The sequence below is a fragment of the Schistocerca gregaria genome, chromosome 6 (assembly GCF_023897955.1).
Source record: "Schistocerca gregaria isolate iqSchGreg1 chromosome 6, iqSchGreg1.2, whole genome shotgun sequence".
In the NCBI taxonomy this organism is placed as follows: domain Eukaryota; kingdom Metazoa; phylum Arthropoda; class Insecta; order Orthoptera; family Acrididae; genus Schistocerca; species Schistocerca gregaria.
This window is the reverse complement of record NC_064925.1, coordinates 313,155,762-313,183,410: the sequence shown is the minus strand read 5'-3', so window position 1 is coordinate 313,183,410 and position 27,649 is coordinate 313,155,762. Positions and strand designations below refer to the sequence as shown.

The following is a 27,649-nucleotide window of genomic DNA, read 5'->3' as shown; positions in this document are numbered from 1 at the left end:
GGTAGAAGGTAGGAGTGCGAGGTGTCGGTGGGGTCAGGAGTTTGATGGAGTCAGGTGAAAGGTTTTGTAGGGGGCCTAAGGTTCTGAGGATTCCTTGAAGCTCCGCCTGGACATCAGGAATGGGATTACCTTGGCAAACTTTGTATGTAGAGTTGTCTGAAAGCTGACGCAGTCCCTCAGCCACATACTCTTGACGATCAAGTACCACGGTCGTGGAACCCTTGTCAGCCGGAAGAATGATGATGGATCGGTCAGCTTTCAGATTACGGATAGCCTGGGCTTCGGCTTCGGCTGTGGTGATGTTGGGAGTAGGATTAAGGTTTTTCAAGAAAGATTGAGAGGCAAGGCTGGAAGTGAGAAATTCCTGGAAGGTTTGGAGAGGGTGATTTTGAGGAAGAGGAGGTGGGTCCCACTGTGATGGAGGACAGAACTGTTCCAGGCAGGGTTCAATTTGGATAGTGTCTTGGGGAGTTGGATCATTAGGAGTGGGATCAGGATTATTTTTCTTCGTGGCAAAGTGATATTTCAGCAGAGACTACGAGTGTAGGACAGTAAATCTTTGACAAGGGCAGTTTGGTTGAACCTGGGAGTGGGGCTGAAGGTGAGGCCTTTGGATAGGACAGAGGTTTCGGATTGGGAGAGAGGTTTGGAGAAAGGTGAATCTTGTTTGGCCATTACTTCAGATATTTTCTTTCCATTTTTGTAGATCTCCTCGTTACTTCTTATTTTCCAACCACCTGCAGTTTTTATCGCACCCATTATTTTTCTAATAATCCTTCTTTCCAGTACTTCTGTCCATCTTATAGTTCATCGTTAGGCATTCAGATCCATATAAACATTCTGCTCGTACCACTGTGGTGTAGTGTTCGTTTTATTTTCCTAGATACACATTTCTTGTTGGAAATATTTTTGGTCAAACCATATGCTCTTTCCATTTTGTCAATTTTTACATCTATTGCAGGTTTTTCTAGTAAGTTCTGTTGTGTAGTCTCTCCAAGATGTTTAAATTTATTTACTAGCTCTATTTTACCTATTTCTGTTTCTATGAATTCTGGCGCATTTTTTTTATATTTGTCATGAATTTAGTTTTTTCATCTGAAATTTTGAGACCAGTTCTGTTTTCCCCACTCCCCAGGTGGTTTATCTGAATAACTGCTTCTGTCAGGTTTTCTGAAAGTATTGCGAAATCATCCACAAAAGCCAAGCAATTTACCTTAATTCCATTTGTTTTGCTTCCCAGAGTTATTAGTTCAATTTTGTGATTTTTTAGCTCCGAATTCCATATGCTTAGAATTTTTTCTAGAACACAATTAAACAGTTTAAAGGTGATAAACCATCACCTGGTCTAACACCAGTTTTTATTTCAAATGGCTGAGATACTTCTCCCGTAAGTTTGACTTTTAGATGTTGTACCTGTTAGTGTTTCATGAATTATATTTGCTAATTTTGATTTAACACCAAATTCTCTAATGACCTTATCTATTGTTTCTCTGTCTATGCAATCAAATGCTTTCTTGAAATCAATAAATGATACTATTATTGGTTCTCTGGTTAACATTCTATGGCGAATTATTGTTTTTAAGTTAAAAATTTGTTCTGCACAGGATCTTCTCTTTCAAAAACCACCCTGATATTCTCGCAGTTGTTTGTCTAAAGTATCTACCACTCTGTTCAGGAGAATTTTTGATAGTATTTTGTATGCCTCATGCAGATGAGACACTCCTCTGTAATTATTGACATTTTGTTTGTGGAATCTTTTCAGTTTTCCAAATGTTCTCAAGAAGCAGTTGTAGATCCTTTATGATTCTTTGTTATGACCACTGCAATAATTCTGTTGTAATGGAGTCTTCACCACTTGTTTTATTGTTTTTTAGTATTTTTGATGGCTTCATGGATTTCTATCTCTGTTGGTGGGAAATCTTCCTCTGGGTTTTGAGGTGCTGCTGGAAATTCTAATTTGTCTGTTGGAACTGGACAGTTTAACAGCTGTTCCAAAAATTTTGCTAAAATTTCACAATTTTCCTTGTTATTTAATACCATTTTGCCATTTTCTTCATTGAAACAAATACTTGGCACCTAATATCCTTTAAGTATGTGTTTAAAAGTTTGGTAAAAATTTCTAGTATTATTTTTTGTGAAATTTTCTTCTATTTCAATAAGCTGAGAATTTTCAGTTTCTTTTGATTTTCCAGATTATTTTTGATGTTTCTTTTCTTTGTTGACTGAATTGTTCAAGGTCTTCATCTTTTTTCGAACATCTTCTTTTTCTCCATTTTTGAATTCTGTGTATTAGTGCTTTGTCACACTCCTCAATCCACCATGTCTTCTTTTTATACTTGGCCAATCCTGAAGTTTTCTCTGCTGCTTGAGTTATTTGCATCTGAAGTTCACGCCAATCACCTTCTTTACTTGTCTCAGTTTCTTCTCTAAATTTTTATGTATTTTCTATTGTAATATTAGCTGTAGTGGTGTTGTATCTAATCACTTTCTTGGTTGTCTCTTTTTTTGTTTTAGATGGGAGAAATTTTATTTTAATCTTAGAGATATAATGATCCGAGTCGAATTCCCCATTTCTGACTATTTTAACATTCATAATTTCCGTGATATACCTTTTAGATATAGCTACATGGTCCAGTTGAAATTTTCGTAGGTTTGAATTTCGATGTCTCCAAGTTTTGGCTTTTCTTGGTATTTTGCATAAATGTGTGGACATGAGTTTTAACTGGAACATTTTACACATATTGATTAGCCTTTCACCATTTCCATTTGTTCTTGAGTGTGCTGAATATTCATCTACAATAGTCCTAAATTTATTTTCCTTCCCAATTTGCACATTGAAGTCACCAAGAAGTATTTTAACAATCTTTTTAGGTATGATAGAAATTTCAGATTCTAAAAGATCCCAAAATTGATTTACTTTCTCCAGATTTCTTCTGTTGTCTGCATTTTTAGCTGCATGACAGTTTATGTGGTCATAACTTTTATTCTTGCACTTTATTGTTAACATGCATATTCTTTCTGAATTCGATCTAAATTCTGTTACACTGTCTAAGGTTTTTTTGTTTGCATAAAATTCTGTTCCAAACATCAGCATGTTTTTCATTATTCTCACTTCTGGTTTCCCTCTATAAGTTTTATAATGTTGTGTATCAACTATATTCTCACCTAAAAATCGTGTTGCCTGGACTGCTATAATTTGTATATCGTTCTTCTACAAAAATAATTCATATTCCTTTTGTTTCCCAGTTATCAGAAGATAATTCACGTTTAATGTTCCAAAGTAGTACTTCTTCTTGAACTGAATTTTGGAAGGCTTTTCGATGTATGCCATCTCTTCTTCATCACAAATGTTGGGACTCCCAGAATCCTAGGTCCCATTGCTTTACATGATGTAACAGTGGATTCCTCATCACGTTACCACCTGGGGTAGAGCATCCATTGTGCGAACTTTCCATTTTGCGACTTGAAGCTGTAAATTGTAAAGAGTAGGGAATCTGAAGTCATACCTGAATTCACAAAGTAAGACCAGGTTGTTAGCCTGGAATATTACTTATTCAACTGCCACTAACATGTGGAAGAGACACTGTCCGAGCACCACTACTAACATGTGGAACCGTCGTGCCCTCTGTCCACTTTGGCCTTGGACAAGAGGGTGCCTCTTCCGACAGCTCCACCGACCGAAGTCCATCTTCTCTGCCTTTGCTGCCATTGAAATCTTCACCATATCCCTGGCAAGGGGCTGTCACTAGGTACTATCACCCAGGCCAGGTGAACCACAGTTTTTTAATGCCGTAACCATTTACAAAAGAAGATTCTTATTTCACCACAATAGGTGCTTGTTACACCAATGTAGGTTCTGATTACTCTCAAAATAGACACAAATTTTGTTAAACATAAATGCTGCTTTTTCATATCCCTACATATACAGATTTGGAGGCACGTAATGAAAATAATCATTTGGGATTGGTTTAAACTGTGTGTTGTGTCCGAATTGATGACAGGTAACCCAAATTTGTTCCTATGAAACAGTGACTGGGCTACTGTTTCTACTTCATAACTTCACTCAGATGTTTGTATCCTCAACTTCATTGGAAAAATAGGCTCTGGTCCTGGCACGGTACACTGCTCTAATGTTTCACTAAACTAGAATAGAATGCTTCTTGAAATATGCATTAATGTAGATTGTTGTGACAGTAAGCTTATAGTATATGGAAAAAAAGTATTTTTCATTTCTTGGCTGGGGTGGAACATGTGGAGTTACAGGAGTTAGCTTAGTTTTACTGTGAAATTGAGTGTAACTCATCTCAGATTGTAAAATCTAGTGTGCATTATTATAGAGTTATCAATAATAAGAAGCAAAACTGTTTGTTTGTCACTTCCTTACACACACAATTCTTGTTCATTGAAATTTGTGGAATTTTATATTTTTTTCATGTTTGCTGGTGTGTTATTCATGTAACATATGATATTCTCAGTTTGTGTATGATCTCTGTTTAGGTTGCATTGGTGCGATGGACTGAGCAAGTGGGACTGGCTCTTGTTCGTAGAGATCTTGTAAGCATGCAGCTAAGAACACCAAGTGGTCACATCTTTTCGTACTCTATTTTGCAAATCTTCCCATTCACATCAGAAACCAAACGGATGGGTGTAATAGTTAAGGTAAGAAATTCAAAATGTAGAACAGTTTTATGTTAAGTGTTGATAAAGCAGTTTGCCTCTATTTATCTCATCAACTATAAAGTCCTTGGAATAGGAATTATCAGCAAATTTGTGCTAATGAATATAACTTAACGACTACACACACACACACACACACACACACACACACACACACACCATAATGTTCTACCGATGTTACTACAAGATGTTTCGCTGCATGACAGAATGGCGATGTACTTTCATCATGATGGATGTCCGGCACATAGCTCGCATGCGGTTGAAGTGGTATTGAATAGCATATTTCATGAGAGGTGGATTGGTCGTCGAAGCACCATACCATGGCTCGCACGTTCGCCGGATCTGACGTCCCTGGATTTCTTTCTGTGGGGGAGGTTGAAGGATATTTGCTATCGTGATCCACTGACAACGCCTGACAACATGCGTCAGCACATTGTCAATGCATGTGTGAACATTACAGAAGGCGAACTACCCTCTGTTGAGAGGAATGTTGTTACACGTATTGTCAAATGCATTGAGGTTGATGGACATTTTGTGCATTTATTGCATTAATGTGGTATTTACAGGTAATCGTGCTGTAACAGCATGCATTCTCAGAAATGATAAGTTAACAAAGGTAAATGATCAAATTGGAACAACTGAAATAAAAGTTCAAACGTACCTGCATCCTGTATTTTAATTTAAAAAACTTACCTGTTACCAACAGTTTGACTAAAATTGTGAGCCATATGTTTGTGACTATTACAGCGTCATCTATAAGAAAGTGAAAAAAGTGGTCCAACTAAAACATTTACGTACTCCACGAATATGTAATAAAAAATGTAGGTTCCTATTTTTAAAAAAACGCAGTTTATATCCTTTTGACCTATGGCAGCACTATCTAGATACACCAACCATAGTGCTATCTGGTTTCCCCCTTCAAGCTAGAAAAGTTTCGTTCTTTGTAGTTTTTTCATTTGACACTTATTTTGTGAGATATTTGGCCCAGTCACAATCAATGGACCACCCTGTATAGTGGGGCCATATAAAGCAAGGAAAATTGAAGACTGTATTTTAGAAAGGGAAGAGGAAATGGATAAGATAACTACTTTGAGAATTCGATAGACCACTGAAAGACTTAAGTTGAAACAAGGTACTCATTGAGAGAAGTGGCCATTATGAAACTGTTCGAACTCCCACCCCCATCTTTCTTTTGACTGGTTTCAATGCTGCCTTCTGCAACTTCCTCTCATATGCCAATATCTCCATCTCAGAGTAGAGCTGACACCCTACATCATCAATTATTTATGGGATATATTCACAGTTTTTGCCTACCACAGACTTTTCTGGCAGCATAAAAGTTTTCATAATGTTGTAACATATGTCCTGTCACCCTCTCTGTCCTTCCCATTCCCTCCTAGGCCCACTGTGGAGTTTAACTTGTGACGGGAACTTTCCCAATAAGCCCTGTGAACAGCCTTCTTATGGGAGCTGGTGTTCCTTCAGTGTGGATCAGGTGACAAGTGCTTGTCCTTAACAAGGTGGTCCACCTCTTATTATGGTGTACAATTGCAGTCCTTGTCTGGTCCCTTCTCAGTGACCTCGGGTGTGTCCTCTACCACTGTTCCTCCAGGGCCACTCATGTCACCTCCAAGGTCCACGCTTTGGCCACAACTTCATCAGGGTGTATTGCAATGACCAAAACACTCAGTTCATACTGAGGCCCTCTACCACCAAATTTTCTCTATTCTCGGCGAGTTCCAGAGCTCAGAAATAGCCTACGCTCATGGCTTGATGGTTGGCAGTTGCGTGAGCTTCTCTTATGCTCACGTTGGACATGCTGAACATTGCTCTTTGCCAATGGCTGCAGTGTTTTCACTGCAGAGCCACTAGTCATCTTTCACACTCTTGAGCATGTCCACTCGTGTACAGATGACTCCTTCCTCATTTGTAGTGACTCCTTAAGCAGCCTGCAAGCTCTTGACAAATGCATCCCCTGCCACCTCTGGTAATGAATATCCAGGAGTCTATTTATGCCCTCAAAAACTGTGGCCGTTCATCTGGATCCCAGGACATATCAGGATCCCAGGAAATGAACTTCCTGATGGACTGGCCAAATTGGCTACCAGTAAACCAACCCTAGACATTGGCACATTGGGCACAGATCTCCAATCGGTCTTATGCTATAAAGTTTTCGGGATCTGGGATACTGAATGGCACACTCTCAGTACACCAATTAAACTATGTGTTGTCAAGGAGACAATGAATTTGTGGCGGTCATCCATGGGAGTCACTCACAGGGTCTCTGTTGGTCTTTGCCAGCTCCATGTCAGCCATACTTGGCTGATGCATGGTCACCTCCTCCATTGCAAGGACACACCTCAGTGTCACTGTGATTCCCACTTGACTGTGGTCCACATCTTGTTGGACTGCCCAATTTTAGCCACCCTGAGGTGGACTATTAACCTTCCTGCCACACTGTCTGTGGTGTTAGGGGACAGTGCTTCAATGGCTGATCTAGTTACACATTCTATTTGTGAACGGGTTTTTTGTCACTCAATCTAAGGGTGGGTGTCTGGTCCTCTCCCAGGCCTTCATCTTCCCTCAATTTTAACTCTGTCTCACTCTTTCTTTGCTTTTTGTTTGCCTTGTTCATCTTTTCCCTATCTGTGTATCTTGTCTTGGCTTTTAGGTTGAAGATTTTAGTGTGTTGCAGAGTGGCTGGCTCAACCTTTTCTATTCTTGCGATCAGCCAGCCCAGGCCATCTGCTATATTATTTTAATATCTTCTACCACTTTTTTTCCTTTTATTGCATGTTTTCCCCTTTTGGCTTTCTTCTTTTGTTTTCTCTTTCAATGTGGATCTGTTAGTTTTCCGCCTTTTTTACTTTCCCAGACACTTTTGGGGACTGCTTTTAATCTGAGACCTGTTGTAATGAGGAAACATGGGCTGATAACCCTATACTTTGGTCCCTTTCTCTCCAAACCAACCAACCCTCCAATGCCAGTCTGTTTATGGACTATGTTGAGGAAACCTTCTTATCCTCCAATACCACAAATTCCTTGTCTGGTTCAGATTCATTGATGATATCTTTCTGAGCTGGATCCTTGGTCGAGACACCCTGTTCTCATTTCTGCACAGCTTCAACAGCTCCCCCGTCCACTTCACCTGATCCTCCTGAGCTCAGCATGCCACATTACTGGACATTGACCTCCATGTTTCTGGTGGCTCCATCCATAATTATGTCCATATCTAGCCCATTAACCATTAACAGTACCTGGATTTTGACAGCAGTCATTCCTTCTACACCAAAAACTTGGTCCCATATTGTCTGGCCACCTATGGACAGTGTATGTGCTATGATGGGAATTCCCTTGCACAGTACGCTGAAGGTCTCGCAGAAACCTTTACAGATGGTCACTATCCTCCAGACCTACAACCTAGACTACAGATGGATTTCTTTTGCCATATCCTCACACACCCCTCACTGTCCTGCTTGTCCCTACCATCCCCCCCCCCCCCCCCAGAACTAACTGCGAAGGAGGACTCCCCCCCCTCACACCCCTCACACACACACACACACACACACACACACACACACACACACACACACACACACACACACACACACACACAAATCACCCATTTTCATCCCTGACTTGAGCTACTGAACCATGTTCTTCACCAGGGCGTTGTCTACACGTCATTGTACCTGGAAATGAAGAACATTGTATCTACAATATTTACCACCCCTCCTGAAGTCATATTGCACTGCCCACCTTATCTACATAAATCATGGTTCTCTGTATCCCACTCCAAACCCCTTGCCATAGGGGTCACATCCCTGTGGAAGACCCTGGTGCAAGTCCTGCCCAACTCACCCAACCAGCATATCCTACATTAGTCCTATCACACAGTTCACTCTTGCTCTAGACCTGTCACAGGCTTATGCATTCATCAGAGACGGAGCCATCTGTGTAAGCAGTTATGTCACATAGCAGCTCTGCTGCAATTGCTGCACTGCATTTTGTGTGGACATGACCACCAATCAGTTTTCCACCAAGTTGAATGGCAACTGCCAAGCTGTAGCCAAAAGCACAGATGACCACCCCGTGGCAGAATACGCTTCTAGCCTCAACAGGTAGAGTTCAGTGGCTGCTTCACAACTTGTGCCACCTGGATCCCCCCCCCCCCCCCCCCCTCACCCTCCATGCACCAACTCTTCTGAACAGTGTAAACAGTGTAGATAGGAGTTATTCCCATCAACACATCCTTTGTTCCCATAAACCTCCTGGCCTCAGTCTCCACCTACCTACTGCACCCACATATCAACAGTCTCCCCTTCCTCTGTCCTATCAACCTTTCCCTGTTCACTCCCTAACATTGTCGTCATCGTGTGACACCGTGAATCAACATTTCTATTATTCCGTGAGTTGTCTCCTTTACTTCTAAATTAGTTGCATTCTTCATCTTGTCTGCCTACTCCATATATTCCTTTTCTCATGATTTTTGCAGAGAACCTTCACATTTCTTACATAATAACTTCACTTATTTTCAGCATCCTCCTGTAACACCTCATCTCAGAAGATTCAGTTTTCTTCTCAGTGATTTTTTCCATTGTCCATGATTCACTTCCATAGAATGCTGTAACTCAGATATATATTTTCAGAAATTTATCCTCAAATTATGGAGAATTTGTCTTTAACAGTGATGGTCTCCTTCTTTTGTTACCCTAGCTTCAACCGCCATGTGTTTTCCTTCCTAGATGGCAGAATTCCTTCACTTGGTGTACTACATGGTCCCTAATTTAGATGATGAGTTTACTGGTAGTCACATTTCTGCTAACCCTCAATACTTTCATCTTCATTGGGCTTACCCCTAGTCCATATTCTGTGCTCATTAGACTGCTGATTCCCTTCAAGAGGTCCTGTAAGTTTTCCTCACTTCAACCAGAATAACAATGTCATCTATAATATCCTTTCTCCCTTAATTTTAATCCAACTCCTGAACTATTTCAATTTTATTTGCATGATTGCTTCTTTGATCTTAAAGATGAACAGTAGGAAAGAGAGTGCATCTCTGTCTCACACCTGATATAATGGGAGAACTTCATTCTTGTTCTTCCATTCATATTGTTCTCTTTCTGTTCTTGTATATGTTTTGTATTACTTGCCTTTCCCTGTAGCTTATTTTTCTAAGGATATTATATGCTATCCGTCTTTCCCTATAACTTACAACTATTTTTCTGAGGATTTAAAAATCTCGTCCAAGAAAGACATAATTTCCTTTACCATTCTTCTGTATATTATCTTTGTAGGCAACAGTTAAGATGCTTGAGCTGTCAAACTGATTGTGCAGTTGTTCTTGCATTTATCAGCTTTCTTTTTTCTTTGGGGTTTTGTGCCTTATATTAATCTGATAGTATGTCTCCAGTCTCATAGATTCCACTCTCTAACTAAAATAATTGTTTGGTTGCAACTTTCTTTAATGACTTTATAATTTCAAAAGGGATGTTATCTATATCTGCTGCCCTTGCTGTATTGCAAGCATTCCAAATTGTGTCAAACTCTTATACTTATGTGGGCTGCGTTATGTCTCTCCAAATCAACACCTAGTCTTCTCTGCCAGAAGGTTATCCACTTTGTAAAGGTCTTCTCTGTACATTTGCACTCTCCTCTGTCGGTAGTAATTATTTGCATTCAATTTTAATACTGCTTGGTGCTGTTCAGTTGAGTGTATCAAGAGCTAACACTCACATCACATATTTGACCCTAAGTTTGTGGCATTCATTAAATAAAATAAAAACGACATTGGACTGTGGGTCCGCATCTTGCATAACTTCATTTCTTCACACATTGCAACTGGACAGAAGGCCATGCCTCCTCCTTCAGCTGAGTAACCAGAGCATTCCATTTGATACTTCTCCTAGCATCCAGAAGTAGTTAAGAGCTTCTGTGCCCAAGGTACCACTTTTCAGGCACGACTAGTGCTTATATTTCTCCATATGTTATTTGGCCAACCTCTAGCTATTACTTCCAAGTAATACTAAAAACTTATGACCATTAAACTGCATCAAAACAAATCCAAAAAGCAGTTCAAAATTTGTGTTCTATTGTTGTTCAACTATGCATTAAGAACAATTTTGAATTTCTTCTCATGAACAGTATTTCTAATTAATCCAGCAAGTCCAGTTTTCTCCCTTCCTTTTTGATGTGCAGGATTTAGAGTAATTTATGCCATTTCAGAAGTGACCTGTTTCATACATACTAACTGTCGTCTGTATTTAACAGTAGAATATGTTTCCACTTTTAATGTTCATGCTTTATCTTTTAACTTCTCCCAAAGCTATTTTCTCTTTACTATGTGCTGAGTCTTTCTTATCGACTGTCATTATGTTTCTGGTTTCTTCAAATTTTCCTGCAGCTACATTGCCTCAGCTTCCCTGCACTACTTAGAGATTTTATTCCTAAGTGATTTGACTTACATTACTGTATTCCCTTCTTTTCGTGAACATTTTTATATTTCCTGCTTCCTTGTGAATGAATTGAAATATTTATTCTGTTATTCAAGGTTTCTTTGCAGGTACTTACCTTTTACCTATATTTGTTTGTATAACTTCTATTATTGCTCTATTTAAAACTGTCTGTTCATTTACAACTGAACTGCTTACTGTGGTATTCGATATAGTCTTGTCTAAAACCTCAGGCAACACCATACCTACATTTACGTACCACTTCCTTACGAATGTGTCTCTCTTCCTCGATGCAGCTTACAGTCCAGTACCTGATTTGTTATGTTTTGTCTCACTATGATGTAATCCATCTGGTATCTTCCCATGTCTCAGGTCTTTTCGAGAATACCAGCTCCTCATATCATTCTTGAACAGTCCGTTCGCTATTGCTAGGAACAAGAAAATTTTGCATAAATGGTAATGTAATCAATAACACAAAATGGTTTTTATGAAATGAAATGTTGTAAAATTTGATATTTTCCACTTTCCCATATAAATTTGAAAATTATGCCAATAATAGTTTTATTTTATGTGCAGAAGGTAGCTGTCTGTCAAGAGAATGGGGCTGTTAATTCATCTGGCTTTATAGAATAAGACCAACAAGATATTTTAGTTTTCAAAATTTTAGACATGTATGTCGTGGCTGCCACGTAATAGGTAAAAAAATTTCTGGTGTCAGGAGAATTACTCCATAAAACAAAGTGATTGAGAAGGGACTGAGTCAGAGGTGTAGCCTATCCACCATGTGACTCATTTTGAACAAGCATTGAAGAAAACTAATGAGAAATTTGGAGATCGAGCTACCATTCAGGAAGGAAAAAGCAAAAGCTTTGGAGTTCTCCAGTGAGCGCTGTAATTCTGTCAGACAGCAAAAGACTTGCTAGGTTGGTTAAAGTGAACAGATAGTATCTTAAAAAGAGGTCATTGGCTGAAACACCAAAAAAAGTAAAACAGGGGTAATGGAGTTTAGTCTAATTACATCAGGAGATGTTGGGGAAATTAGATTAATAAATTGGATACCAAAAGTAGTAAACAAGTTCTGCTACTTTTTCAGCAAGAAACTGGTGTTGGTAGAAGTAAAAAATATAAAATGTAGACTGACAATACTCTCTTTTCTGAAAAGACAGATACGTTAACATCAAATAAAAATGTAAGTGTTACAAAGCCTGCTCTGAAAGTATTGTCTGGAACACAGCCCAAAATGGAAGAAAACATGAATTCTTTAACAATAGAGCAGCCTCTAGTACCCAGCATTATGCTAAAAGCATGAACATGTAAACTCCTGCATGTCTCACCTACAATATCGCTAATGCATAAGTTCTACAGTCAGCAGTAATATAACATCTGAAACAGCCAACTTTTACTTATTGGTAGGTACTCAATGACATTCTCAAAATATGACGACGTATTGCACTTTATTAAATACATAGCAGAAGTTCTTAGGTATGACGCTCTCTCGCCGCACCACTCCCCCCGCCTCCCCCCTCCCCCCCTTCCCCCCCTCCCCTCCCCCCCCCCCCCCCCCCCCCCCCCCCCACACACACACACACAGGCACACACACTGCACAGTGACAGCAATTGAAACATCAGCTGTTGTCATGGAAGTTGCTGACAATGTACTCTTTGACCTATCTTGACCATCAGAATACAATAATTTGTTCTCTGTGACTTTTCGGTTAGGTGTTGGAAGGATATCATTTGCTTATTATAAACATTTTTGCTTTAAATTGTGGGATGCCGTTACATTTTAGTAAGTGTACTTGTGACAGAAAATGGAAAATAATCAGATAGTGGAATGTTAGGAATTCCGGGAACGTTAACTGTGGCATTCTGCTGCAGTTACTTCACCCAAGAAAACAGTGAAGAAGGTAAAAAGGTAGAGCAAGTGGCAGGTTGATGTTTCAGATTATTTGGATTGTCTGTAACTACTTAATGTTGTCTTTGCTAATTCTAAGCATCCTGTCACCAACGAGACCATTTCCTCTTTTGTTCAGAACAGGAAATGTGTACAATCATAGTTCATATTTTTGAAGTGCTGATGTGAATTAAATATGGAATATATTTTGTTACAGGAAAATCAGACAGGAGAAATAACATTTTATCTCAAAGGCGCAGATGTGGTAATGTCCTCAATAGTCCAATATAATGATTGGCTAGAAGAAGAATGTGGAAACATGGCACGAGAAGGTCTCAGAACATTGGTGGTTGCCAAGAAAACCTTAACAGAAGAGCAATACCTTGACTTTGAGGTGAGTACATCTCTTACATTTTTGAAATTTGGTGCTAGAGGAGATTGTTGAAGATAAGTTAGGTAGATCAGACAATGTACAAAGAGCTACTGAATTAAACTGGTAAAACATAAAAATTACAGCAAACCAGACTAAAAGAAGGGATTGATTGATGGGATATATACTGAGGTGTCAGGAATCATCAGTTTGGTAACAGAAGGAATTGGAGGGGTGGGGGTAACCATTGTAGAGGGAAACCATGGCTTGAGTACAGTAAGCAGGTTCAAATGGATGTAGGAGTTTTGGAAAGATGAAAAGACTTTTCGTAGGGTAGATAGTGTGGAGAGCTGCATCAAACCATTCAAAGCAGCAGCAACAACAACAACAACAACAACAGATGACAACAACAGAAGCAGAAATGTATTTCTATATTACAATCATTGCTTCATTTACATTTTAATATGAGACACACCACTGTCATCTTTTTCCTGGATAAAAGATATGTTCCACAGACACATTATATCACATTATCAACAACACACACAAAATCTCGCACTGGCTGCTCCAACTCCTCCTTCCCCCACACTGAACCGAGGAGGCTTTCATAGTCACTAATGTCATAGCACAAATCTGACAGGATAGTTGCACATGCTTCGTTTGTTTGGAAGACTCCAGTTTTTAGAAGCAGTCAGGGATGGTGAACTTACTAATCACCATCCATGCTTTAGCTACAAAATGCAGACCACCACAAATTAAAACTTTGGTGGAGACTGGGTCCTTCCCATTTAATAAATTTACATTTTTGAGAATATTATGAAAAGAATGGATTGCTACTTGTCGTACAGCAGATACGTTGAATCGCAGACAGGCACAACAAAAGAGCTACTAAAGCTTTCAGCTGGAAGCTGTCTTTCTGAACTAGACAACATGCACATACATACTCGTGCAAAGCAGCTCACACACCCATGGCTACTGTGTCTGGATGCCGAGGCCAGACTGCGAGCAAATGTGCATCATGAGAGAAGCATTCTGGGTGTTTGTGATAACATACAAGGACAAGATGGAGAGACTGTAGGGCAGCTACGTGCAGTCGGGAGGTTAGATGGAGGATAAGGGGAGTGGAAAATGAGAGAAATAAAAAGACTGTGGGCATGCTTGTGGAATGATAGCTTCACAGCCCATGCAATCTGGATCTGTCCTACCAAAAACAGTTGCACAGGTGGGAGCTCTCACTGCAATATATGCTATATTCCCATAACCCTCCTGGCTAGTCTTTGTCCTTCACCCACCTATCCTCTTCCCTGTTGCCACTGCAACATTGCACAACCTTCTATTCCAGAAGTGCAACCACAGTCATTTCACTTATGTACTTTCTGCTCCCTACTATCCACTCTGCTGTCCTCTGTCAAATCTTCCAACTACACCTAGCTGCCGTACCCTCTCTACACCTTGTCCCTGTATGCTCCCAAATTAGGAGGCAGCCTTCTGGCTGAAAGCTTAGTTATTTAGTAGTCTTTTTGTTGTACCTGCCTGCAACTCATCTCTGCCATATGGCATATCCTTTTCATAATACAATCGTTATTCAATCATGAATTTTCCAATGTGTAAATTTACATTTGTAGTGAACACTGGGCAACATTTACAAAGAGGAGAATTGTACTGCAATAGGGTTCCATTCTTGCATCAATGCTGTGCAAGTGTTTCCAAAGATTCTGAAGTCATCCACTATTCTCTGGTTCGCACTGTAGTTGGTGGCTGCTATGGATCTCTCCGTATGTCCTCCAACCCTCGAACACGCCTCATCAGGGAGTGGTAGACGAATGTCAAACAAGTTATCACTTCCCAATCTGGATACACCTGCCAAACGGAGTAGTACCCGAGAGAAAGCCATAGTGATTGGTGCTTAGTAGGACAGATAGGACATTTTACAGCCAGTTTGCTGTGTTTGAATACCTTGACTTCATCCAGGAATGGGTGGATCATATTACCAAAATAATCCACCATGCCACTGAAGCATTGCTTGTGCAGTTTCCAACTCAGCTGAAAACACATCCTGTACGTTGGTGAAGCAACAAATGTCACTCTGGAATCAGGGCCAAGCTGGTGGCTGCCAACTGCAGAGAGCCTTGTTGTCTTTCAGGTAGTTAGGACAAAATATAGCCAAATTATTAGAAAGAGCAAACAGGGATTGTGGCAGCAGTTCCTAACGAAGGTTAGTCACTGTCGTCACTCATCCAGCCCCTTCCCTGCTCCATTCCAGCACTACACAGCCGTCATTGCACCACCACACCCAGGCTTTTTAATTATTTTATTTTTTATTTATTTCTCTCCTTTACTGCTACTTCCCCCCCCCCCCCCTTTCTCCACCTCTCCCCAGCCCACCACCCAACCTGAAGCACTTCACTGTCTGTCATCCCCACCATACTATCTCTCCCCTTCCCCGCCCCAGCCTCCTCCTTTCCCCCACCCAGCCGCCACACCCATCATGCACTGGTGCTGCTGCTCTGCTCGTTGTGTGCTTTCAGTTACCTGAAACTGCATTTTGTGTGTGTGTGTGTGTGTGTGTGTGTGTGTGTGTGTGTGTGTGTGTTGTGGTTGTTGATGTTGTTAACAGATGCCACTGGCCGAAAGCTTTAAGTGTGAATATCTTTTTGTTGTGCCTATCTATAACTCAGCATATCCACTATATGGCGAGTGGCAACTTTGCTTCTTAAACACAGATTTCCTTTTACATCAGCAGTGTCCGTACACTCCTATGACAAAATGAGCAAGACAGTAGCATGAAAGTCTTTGTTTTTTTTTTCTGTCCGGTCAGAGAGTTTCCTGTGCTACAGCAGAGGTACATAGATGTCAAGACATAATTCCAATGCTGCTTTATAAATTTTAAGTTCCATGGGGGGGAGGGGGGGGGGGGGGGCAAGAAAGGGTTGAAAAGTCTTGAGAGGGTTGCTGGAGTCACTATCTATTCCATTCCCACCGTAAAGAGATAAAGGAGGAGGGAGGAAATACAGCTACAAATACTTCCCAAGGCTTCACATTTTCAGAAAAGACATGGAGGAGGAGGAAGAAGAAGAAGAATATTTTGTATTTGGGTAATATTGAAGAACAGAGGACAGACATAATTTTCGTTCTGGCATTGTTTTATTTTATGTTATCAGCATTATACTAAATGAAATTCTCCACTATGTTCCATTTTTACCTAGTTTTTGTTTTATGGTATTTCCTTCTGGCACCACATGGTCAACCTTATTTTGCTTTGGTTATTTTCTTCTTTAAAAAGGCTTGTTGGGGCCACCTGCTTGACCATGGTGCTTGCATATTTTCTGCTGTTGTCATCTTCCACTTCTGGTGTTCATGGTGATTTTTTTTTTTTTTTTTTTCAGTGCATTGAGCTTTTGCATTACTACAGTGTTCCTCAATTCTCATGCTGAACCCTATCTTGAATTCCTCAGACCATTTCCTGGTCTCTTTGTTCTTAAATTCTGTAAGAGATGTTAGGTTGGGTCTGGTTTCATTAGTTACATGGTAGTCATCCTTTTGTAGTTGTCTTGCCTTATATATAGTTCTACAAGGTATTTGTTTATTTGCTTGATCCACAGGGATCCTGTGGCTTTGCTTTTGCTGTCTACTTTGTGAAGATCTTACTGGACATTTTACGAAGATCCATTCTGTGTCAGTGGCTATAGAAAGCTAGTCATCATCGGACAGCTACAGTGATGTTTCCTTAGAGCTGATAGAGTTCGTGATTAGGTTTATGCCATTGTCCCTCATCTGATGGGATCCTTGGCTCCACTGTCTTTTGCAGGAATTTCTGTTCTTGTAATTCGAGAACTCTTATTAGGGTCTCCTTGGTTAGGGATAAAAATTCTGCTGCGCAGAGGACTGATGGTCTGACTACTATGTTTTGGTGTCTTAGTTCAATATTGATCTACCTAGTTTGATTTTACTTTAAGAGGTACTGTTTCACCAAGATCATACAAGCTCCAGTCTTTAAGGTATTTGTAGCTTTGGCTCTCTTGATCAGCAGACCCGTTTTCTTTGCTATTAAATGCAATGCTATTTTGTGTTTCTCAGAGGCTGTGTCATTTTTGAGTAGATTTATGATCTGACTTCCTTGTATATGAGTGGAGGCGTGTGATTGGTGTTGGAATTAGAGGGTTCTATAACTCGGAGAGTCTTACATAGGTTCTTTGACATTTAGGAGTTGCTGAAAGTATTGACATACACTTTTAATGTGTTATAATTGAGGCTCAGTGATCCATCTTCTTGCAGGAAATGTGAAGTAGGAGGCATGAAATGGGTCATCTGTTTTGAGGCACTTTTAGAGATCTATATAGTTGTCTATTTGAAAATCTCCCTCTGGCTGTTCAATCAGTTGTTTGTCGTACTTCCTCTTTGCCCATCTTATGATGCTGGCTGTTGTCTTCCTTTGTGTAATAAAGGCTATTTTGACACACTAATGAAAAACTGTTGACCGTTGACAAATTTTTGATCATGCCGATAAAAACTGTGTGCTAAATCAGGACTCGAAACTCGAACCTATTGGACATACTGACATATCCTATTAATATGATAATTTGTAGAGTCAATCTGTAGCTTACAAATTAGTATGCAAAATAAGCCTTTGTGTATAGGCTTCAGCTATTGAATAGCACCAACTGCACGATGGCCGTTCACAATGGCATCACCACCACCACCACCACCACCACCTCTGCAAACCTTCCCTGTCATACCGTCTGCTCAGGTATGGCCAAATTATTTAGTGTAAATTCCTCTTCAGTGTGTCATGGTCTTGCGGTAGTGTTCTCGCTTCCTGTTCGCGGTGTCCTGGGTTTGATTTCCGGCAGAGTCAGAGATTTTTCTGCCTCGAGATGACTGGGTGGTGGTGTGTCGTCGTCGTCGTCATTGTCGTCGTCATCATCATCATCCATCCCTATTACGGTCAGAGGATGGCAATGGCATCCACCTCCACTAGGACGTTGCCTGGTACAGTGGTGAGGATCTCCCGCATCGTCCCCTATGCTTCTCTGAGAATGGGACGTCATCTTCTTCTTCTTCTTCTTCTTCTGATGTAATTCATGTAAATAAAGCTTTCTAACAAATGCATCATTATGTAAAATAGAACCAGTACCTAACCATCAGAAGGTGTTCACTGCAAGTTTACCTTTTTTTCTTATTTTGGAAAAAGTGACTCCACAGTCTGAAATTCTTGTATTTGTGCTAGTAACATTCACAAATTTTTCTTTCAGAGTCGATACAATGCAGCTCGTATGAGTGTATCAGATCGTGTTTCTCGAGTGGCTGCTGTAGTGGAAAGCCTTGAACGTGAAATGGAGTTGCTGTGTGTGACAGGTGTTGAAGATCGTTTGCAGGATCGTGTGCGCCCCACATTGGAGCTCCTAAGAAATGCTGGAATAAAGGTATTCATTGTGTACTTAAAAGTTAGTATTAAATTTCTGAAGAATGATTTGTCTGAGCTGTTTTGCTAAATTGCCAATAAGCTTGTAGCAAAGCTTTTTTGTACATAAGAGTAAATGGCCAAAGTTGCTGTGAATTAATAAATGGACTTCTGTACTTGCCAAAACTTTCAACTGAAAAAGGCACAATATCATTGAAGGACACACTGCACTTAACAGGAGTATCATGACAGTCACATGGTAATTAAGAACAAGTTTTTACTTATTGAGTGTCTTCTCAAATGCTACACACTCACCATTGACGATACTGGAGAACAGTATTGTAAAATAGTGCTCCACACTTTCTGTAAGATATATCTGGATCTAGTTAACAACCCACATTGAGTATTTCAGATTTTTTTTTCCCTTGAGGTCATGCTTCAGTTGCGTAGCTGTAATTCAAGTTACACTATTACTGAGGACTTCAGTATAATGTCTTTGACATAGAGCTGAGTGAGTAAACTGTTGATCACCGCTTGTTAAAGTTATGATACTTCAGATCTGCTGGCAATAAAAAGACATCTCAGAGAAAAGGCTTAGCCACAGCTGAGGAAGGAGTTAATGTACCTCCAAGCCACAAAGGAGGAAGGTGTGGATTTGAGTCCCAGGCTGGTAAACCTGCATGAAATTTTTGAAGACAAATTTGAACTTGTGCTTTTATCCATGAATTAATCTATCCTTAATGGGCAACTATTGGTTTCAGATTTTTGTGGAAAAGCAACTAAAAAATCAAAATGTGCAGTATACATTATACCCATAAAGACTATTTGTGGAGAGTAGAAATTTGTATAGGAGAAGGGTAAATTTGACCATCCCTGTCAAATCTTTGTTGTTGAAGAAAATTCCTCATTTCTGGGAAAAGGACAAACTGTTCACATTCACAGATCCCAAAGGTGCTCTACAGTCAGTAAGAAACTACTAAAAAGTATAATGCTAATTGAAACAGTGATAAATATAGGGCACATGTATCTAGAAGTTGATTAAATCAGAAACTTTAACCATTGACGTTTTATTACAGAGACCACCTGTTGTGTGCACATTATCGACACAACATTAGGTAACTTTTACTGTACATACCAGTGTAAAATACAGAAAGAGATATCATGAGGTAATAAAGACCATTATTTATTTACTAGTTTGCAATCTGTTTGCAACCAGTGTTGAAGAGGCGGCTAGATGATAAAATATTATTGTTTCTGATGAAATCGAAAATTGTGGAAATCGATTTTCTCTCTTGGGATAATAGCCTGACACTTGACTACTGAGATGCTAAAGGAAACATACTAGGTGCCCTCCTAAGAGCCGCGAGGTGCATTTTCTCTAGTGTTTCAGCAAATATTTGCATTGCTGTTTTTTGCAGTGTGTAGCTTGTGACTGGGAGGCAGTGGTTGGGAAGGGAGTGAGACAGGGTTGTAGTCTCTCCCTGATGTTATTCAATCTGTATATTGAGCAAGCAATGAAGGAAACAAAAGAAAAATTCGGAGTGGGTATTAAAATCCATGGAGAAGAAATAAAAAATTTGAGGTTCACCGATGACATTGTAATTCTGTCAGAGACAGCAAAGGACTTGGAAGAGTATTTGAACGGAATGGATAGTGTCCTGAAAGGAGGATATAAGATGAACATCAACAAAAGTAAAACGAGGATAATGGAATGTAGTCGAATTAAGTCGGGTGATGCTGAGAGAATTAGATTAGGAAATGAGACACTTAAAGTAGTAAAGGAGTTTTGCTATTTGGGGAGCAAAATAACTGATGATGGTTGAAGTAGAGAGGATATAAAATGTAGACTGGCAATGGCAAAGAAAGCGTTTCTGAAGAAGAGAAATTTGTTAACATCGAGCATAGACTTAAGTGTCAGGAAGTCATTTCTGAAAGTATTTGTATGGAGTGTAGCCATGTATGGAAGCAAAACATGGACGATAAATAGTTTGGACAAGAAGAGAGTAGAAGCCTTCGAAATGTGGTGCTACAGAAGGATGCTGAAGATTAGATGGGTAGATCACATAACTAATGAGGAAGTATTTAATCGGATTGGGGAGAAGAGAAGTTTGTGACACAACTTGACCAGAAGAAGGGATAGGTTGGTAGGACATGTTCTGAGGCATCAAGGGATCACCAATTTAGTATTGGAGGGCAGCGTGGAGGGTAAAAATCGTAGAGGGAGACCAAGAGATGACTACACTAAGCAGATTCAGAAGGATGTAGGTTGCAGTAGGTACTGGGAGATGAAGAAGCTCGCAGGGGATAGAGTAGCATGGAGAGCTGCATCAAACCAATCTCAGGACTGAAGCCAACAACAACAACAACAACAACAGCTGGTGGTAATCAAAACAAATACTGCTCATCTAATCTTTCATGGGCACCCAGTGTCAGTTAAAAGTATCAGTTTGTTTCCCATTACAGAAGTCTGATTTTGGAATTTTATGTGCCCATTGAACAGAGTGGCCCCAAATTAGTCTAGTGTGATATTTGTTTTATCAGTGTGTACAATCAGGAACACTAAAACATGAAGAGTAATCAGTACTCCAGCAGCTACGGGTGCATGGTGGTGCATGGTGCATGGTCAGTGTGGACCAAGGTGATGTTGTTGCTCCTTATTATTCTGTGTGTTTTACTGTCTCTGTTAATACGTGTTGATAAAACAAATATTGCATTAGACTACTTTGGGACTGTATATCAAATGAGCACATAAAATTCTGCTTTCAAACTAATTTTATGTGTAACCAGAAGCAAACAAATGTTTTCTGACACTAGGTGTCGCATGAAAGACATGAGGAGTAGTATTTGCTTGGACCTAGTCTATCTACACAGACAGAAACTAAATTGCAAATATCTGCCAAAGCACCATAGAAAATGTGCCTGACGACTCTTACGAGGTCAATTCCAGTTACTATAAATACCACTGTTCTTGGTTGAGGAAGCGTTAATTGAGGCACTGCCTGAAAAATTAACCTTTAACCAGAGCCTTTTTTGATTATTAGATTTTGCTGTCAGTTTGTATGCTAGTGTATGCTAAGTAATCATTTGGTGCTTGTCATCTACATTTTAAAATAATTGAATGTAATCTTTTTTAAATCCAGATATGGATGCTGACTGGCGACAAACTGGAGACAGCTACTTGTATTGCTAAGAGTTCGCACTTAGTTTCTCGCACCCAGGGGTTGCACGTCTTCAAATCTGTTATGACAAGGACTGACGCTCATCTTGAACTGAATACTTTTAGGAAGAAACAGGATTGTGCCCTGGTTATAAGTGGTGATTCTTTGGAGGTAAACATGTTATTTTTATATATCATTCACAGGCCTATATTTAATTACTAATGCAGTTTTAGTTTCTGGTCTTCTGCTACATAATGCACTAAGTTGTAAGTAACAAAGCATTTGTCCATCTTTTGTAACAAAAATTACCGCCTATTCAAATGATAGAAGTGGTGCGCAAATATGAATACAGATGCAAATTCTGTCTCAAATGCGAAAACTCAAAATCACCTAATAAATGCTATGTCTTAGTGAGTCACATCAGATGAACTATTTTATAAGAGATAGTTTGAAACACATTTTTTTTCATATAAGTATAAAAAAGTAACCAGTTTTTGGTTACTGGTATTGCACATCATCTAATGAAGCTTAGATTTCAAAGACAAGGTTTGTAATACTGTGTCTTTGCAAAATAAGAAATGCGATGAACGCAATCATGTATCAGTGCACCTGATGCCCTGGTGCTGCGTAAATTATTGTTGTTTAAATGGTGTGTATAGGGTCCATATCGAATAATGCAACAAGCAAAGAAACGTGTGTGTATATGCTAGATGAAGTTCAAAAGTTGGTATAATAACGACTCTGTAATGTGGCAATTTTAGGTGGTGGGTGTTATGAACTATGGTTGTATTAAATTCTGGTAGATGTTGTAAAAAAGCTGTCCCCCCCCCCCCCCCCCACCACCAAAAAAAAATTATTATTCAAATTTTGTGGTGTCTTCAGTATTATAATCTATTGGCATGTGCCCAATATCTTAGAATTTTTTATAGTGATCCAGTGATTAACCAACTCAGTTTTCTTATGTATTACATTCCTTTGTTTATTAGGTGTTAACAAGCTATCTAGTTTGTCTGAAAACTATGCTGATTACAAAACATCAGAAATTTTAGATGTTGTTGTCACTGTTCATTTGTAAACATATTCCTGAACTAACTTCTTGATAAAGTAGATTAAAGAGGCAGGTAAATAATTTAGCCTTTATACAGCTAATATCAGATAAATGTTTGCAACTTTTGCACTCCTTTAGTTTCAGAGTAATTCAAGTGAATATTATTTCACTATTCAGGTAATCATAAACATATATCTTTAATTGTGATTTATTAAATTGCAATAAACAACAGTAGCTAAAGCCAGCTGTAATTATTTTAAATGTATTTAAGAAGCTGGTTAGAAGACATTTTAAGTCAGTCTGTGGTTAGTTTGAAAGGAGGAACACCTATGGTTAAAAAAATATGGGATAATGTATCGCAGACAAGTTAGTACAAATTACAAGTCAGAAAATGTACCGCAATTTATCTAGATTTCATATCGGAGAGTTTATTAATAATCCAGTGACTTTTAATGATTAATTGTTCTCTGGGTGTATAATTAGTATCATGGACTGTAACAAACTTCAGTAACGATTGTCTACTGTGACAATGGGGTCAAACTGTGAATTATGTTGTTTCCAATAGTTAGTTATTGATTTTATTGTTAGATTTCAAGGACAACGAATTAAGAATTTTATGTGGCTGTGTTAATTATATTTGCCTGCCACAGATGAACTGTTGTGAACAGTCACATCAGAGTTAGGTTACTGCATTTGATTTAACATTATCAGACTTCAGTTGAGAGTAGTCTATGATTGTCCAATTATCTTTACAGTACTTATAATGGACTCAGTCTGGCCATAAACAGTAATTTATTCACCATCTCAGTCCAAATAATGTGCCTGAACTGCAAATCCAGTGTGGACCACATTATTAGTAGTAGTATATTTCCCCACCACCAGTGTCTCAGCCAGTTTTGATGGAGGTGCAGCTAGAGATGGCATACTTGTACAGGTGTTGTTCTTTGCTCATTCTTTTCTGTTGTTATTTCAAAATGAGTGAAAGGATTGATCTTGCCCTAACATCTGAATACAATTATTTTCAATTTTACTTCCACACAAAATGCCCATGAAAGGTCAGAATCGATATTCCTGCAGATTCAGCGATTATTGGATTGGGTAGGAAAACAAAAATAGTATCCAGAAAAACCTTAAATCAGAGGTGCACTCTATTCAGAGAAAATACACAAAGAATTTTGGAATAAACTTTTGTGTGTGAGTGTGTGTGTGTGTGTGTGTGTGTGTGTGTGTGTGAGAGAGAGAGAGAGAGAGAGAGAGAGAGAGGAGGGGGGGGGGGGGGGGGGGGGAGCTTCTTCCTAGGCACTTTGTGAACTAGACAGTTCTAAAGATAATGTGTGAAATTACCTGGCAGTTATTCAAAGTCGAGTTTACTCTAATCAAACATGAAAGTGATATACAGCTTAAGTACTGTCATTCTAGAACATCCATCAATACTAGTTTCTGTCTAAATATGAGTTCAGGTGGTACTGTCACCCAGTGATGTTGATATGTTTATGCATGGAGCTTACTCACTATTTCTGTTGGATCTTCACCTGATGGACCTTCACTATAACTTTCTCCTGCTAAAAATGTTGTTTTAATGCCCATAAACACATTGTTAGAATTGCAAAAAGACCTTTTGCCATAGCTTTCTCATCAGAATTGACATTCAAGGTACTTGGCCACATTTTAGAGAAACACATCAGAGATTTCTTCTGCGAGCTCGTAAAAGTACATATCATCATGGGCATAGTTAAGAAAAACTGGAGAGTAACTAAAAAAATTTGATTCATAACAATATTTGCGAATGTCATTCTATTATCATATCAGGCAGACAACAAGACAAGTGATGATGATGAAGTCCCAAACTCCTTGACAGAGCATAGGGGACGATGCGGGAGACCCGCACTGCTGTACTAGGCAAGGTCCTAGTGGAGGTGGTTTGCCATTGCCTTCCTCCGACCATAATGAGGATGAAAGATGATGATGAAGACGACACGACGACACCCAGTCATCTCGAGGCGGGTGAAAATCCCTGACCCCGCCATGAATCGAACCCGGGACCCTGTGCTCAGGAAACGAGAACGCTACTGCAAGACCACAAGCTTCTACACAAGTAGAAGAAAATAGAACAAATTCATTTAAATCCAGCAAATCAGCTGTCATGGAATCCCTGGAATCCCAGTATAGGTGTCCTTTTTCTGTGTGTATGTCATAAAGTTGGCGTTATCACTTGGCTTGTCCCACAAGCTCATCATGTATGATCAAAGCATGGGACCCTGAAAACTGACACAAAAATTGCTGCAGCTTTTGAGATATTTTGATAGTGATAGTGTGCATGTTGTCCCCAAGAAGCAAATTCCTGAACAGTAATCCTAAATGCGTTGAAGGCAGCAGTAACTGATACTCACACTACCCCATAACGTGTGTTGCACAGAACGGCAATAAACTATATCTTTCTGTATGGACAAGCATAAGGGAGGGTAAGTATATTACGAATGCAGAGAATGAGTGGGGGGGGGGGGGGGGGGGGGGAGCGCTCTGTAGTCCAAAGAGCATCTCTTGATGGAATGAAGTCTGACAGTGAAGTTTGCTTCTGTTTTGACACTTCCAGGTACATACTTGAAGAATCCTTTCTTGGGAGGGTAATACCCCAAATAGATTGCTATCACTGTGTATGGGTAGCATTAAGAATATTGTGCAAGCCATGTGCTAGGCACACTGTGAAGCATATTCCAGATTTACAGTGTTTGACACTATACTATAACAGCAGTTGGTGGGAAACTCAGACTAGTGATGTAGTGTTGTTAGTTTCCTTTATATATAATAATTACAAGAACTACTCCCAAGTCTAGGTATAGCAAGTGTTATTACGTTATTGTTTTTCAACCTACCTTTTATTCACATGCATCCAGTGCAGTAAAGGGCACTAAAATTGAAGAAAGAAATAAGATTCAGTAGTTTCTATGGTCATTGCAAGTTTAATATTGTTTTATCAGGATTTAGTATGTAGATGGTGATAAAGAGCCAGTATGGGTCTACCATATTATGAGATTGCAGCTGCTACAGCCAAACAGCCATCCTTTATGAGCTATTAAGTGGGTCATGTCAACTCACCTAGACCACTGTGCTGGACCATCACAGATTTCATTGAACTTTTATGTGAAATTTGGCACATGCCCCCAGTCAACATCAGTAAAGTTTAATTTTCATCAAAGCAACATTGTCCTAGATTTAATCACGTATTTGGCTCCATTTGTGACTTTACACAGAGCGAGCATGATTTTATGGAGAGTTTGAGCTGTTCTATCTCAAGTACTATTTTGTCGAAAGAAATGAAGTTTGGCTGTTTTGTATAACTTTGCATTCTCTTAAGAATAGTAATGAAAAGAAATTTGACATACCATATTCAGCCAGAAAATCTTAGGCAACATCACCCCCCCCCCCCCAAAAAAAAAAAAAATCAGAATTTGGCTTGTTACATCTTACGGATTAAAGACACGACAAACTTGAAACTTGGTATGTGGTAACCTAACAACAGAAGGTTCTCAAATATTAAGTTTCAGTTATGTACTGCTTTTCAATACTGAGTCAATTAGATGCAAAGTTGGAGATTTTGTAAAAAGATCAAAAATGCAGTAGTTTAGGCCTAATTTTCCAAAAAACTGTTTTCTATGAAACTTTGCAAACTAGACTCATTAGGAAGATCACTGTTTTAACCACAAAAAAAGTTTGATTATCCAGCATGGGGTAACAATGCTAGATAATTTGAATTAAAGTTGGATTAGAAATACGCAATAGTAAAAAATTTAAATTTGGTTTCTTATATATCATGCTGTATACATATCCTGAACATGAAACTTATTATGCAATGGGTCAGTTGTACAAGGATGTGAAATACAAAATTTAATTGGCGCACTGCTTTCCAATGATCTACAAATTTGTCGTAATGATGACGGGTTTATTATTATTATTATTATTATTATTATTATTATTTGTATTATCCCTCTGTGTGACATCATTCTTACAGAATCTTAAGTAAGTTGTAGATACTTTTAGCAAAATTCGTGTATTGTGTCACATTAATGAGGTACTGGTGGTGTGAACAGGTATGCCTGCAGTACTACCAGCATGAATTTCTGGAACTGGCTTGTGGCTGTCCAGCAGTAGTGTGCTGTCGTTGTTCACCAACTCAGAAGGCAGAAGTGGTTCGGCTCATACAGAGGCACACAGGCAAAAGGGCAGCTGCAGTTGGAGATGGTGGCAATGATGTTAGCATGATACAGGCAGCAGATGCAGGTTGTGTACCATATTGTTATCTAGACAGTTTTACCATAGAAATATATTTCAAACTTTTTAAAACCATTTTCACTGCGTTTTTTTTTTTTTCAGTCAGGTTTAATGTATCATTTCTGTTCTTTCATTTCTTTCTTTATCCAGTTCTGCACATTTCCCAAACTCCATGCTTCAACGTAAATAGAAAAATTTTCTCGTCCCCATTTCTTATTCAAATTCATTGGTCTTGCTATTTTTATCTTCAATGAAAAAGATAATTGTCTTATATAGCAACACCTTTTCATTTCCATGTGTTCAAAATGTAATAGTGAAAGTTACATAAATAGCTTCCAATATCTGGAAATGTAAATGTAAATCAACACGCGATCTAGTGT

The 27,649-nt window shown here is 39.1% G+C and overlaps 1 protein-coding gene across 5 annotated transcripts in view; it reads left to right on the top strand.

Moving 5' to 3' along the window:
* Positions 1-27,553, top strand: part of LOC126278551 (probable phospholipid-transporting ATPase IIB) — a 347,167-nt gene extending 319,614 nt beyond the window's left edge. For all 5 annotated transcript variants that reach the window (XM_049978733.1, XM_049978738.1, XM_049978734.1 and 2 more), the window contains 5 exons: positions 4,498-4,659; positions 13,241-13,417; positions 18,646-18,816; positions 21,935-22,123; positions 27,089-27,553. In XM_049978733.1, the coding sequence (XP_049834690.1) occupies positions 4,498-4,659; positions 13,241-13,417; positions 18,646-18,816; positions 21,935-22,123; positions 27,089-27,523 (1,134 nt within the window). In that variant the 3' untranslated portion in view covers positions 27,524-27,553. The remainder of the gene's footprint in view (positions 1-4,497; positions 4,660-13,240; positions 13,418-18,645; positions 18,817-21,934; positions 22,124-27,088) is intronic.
* The last annotated feature ends 96 nt before the right edge of the window (positions 27,554-27,649 follow it).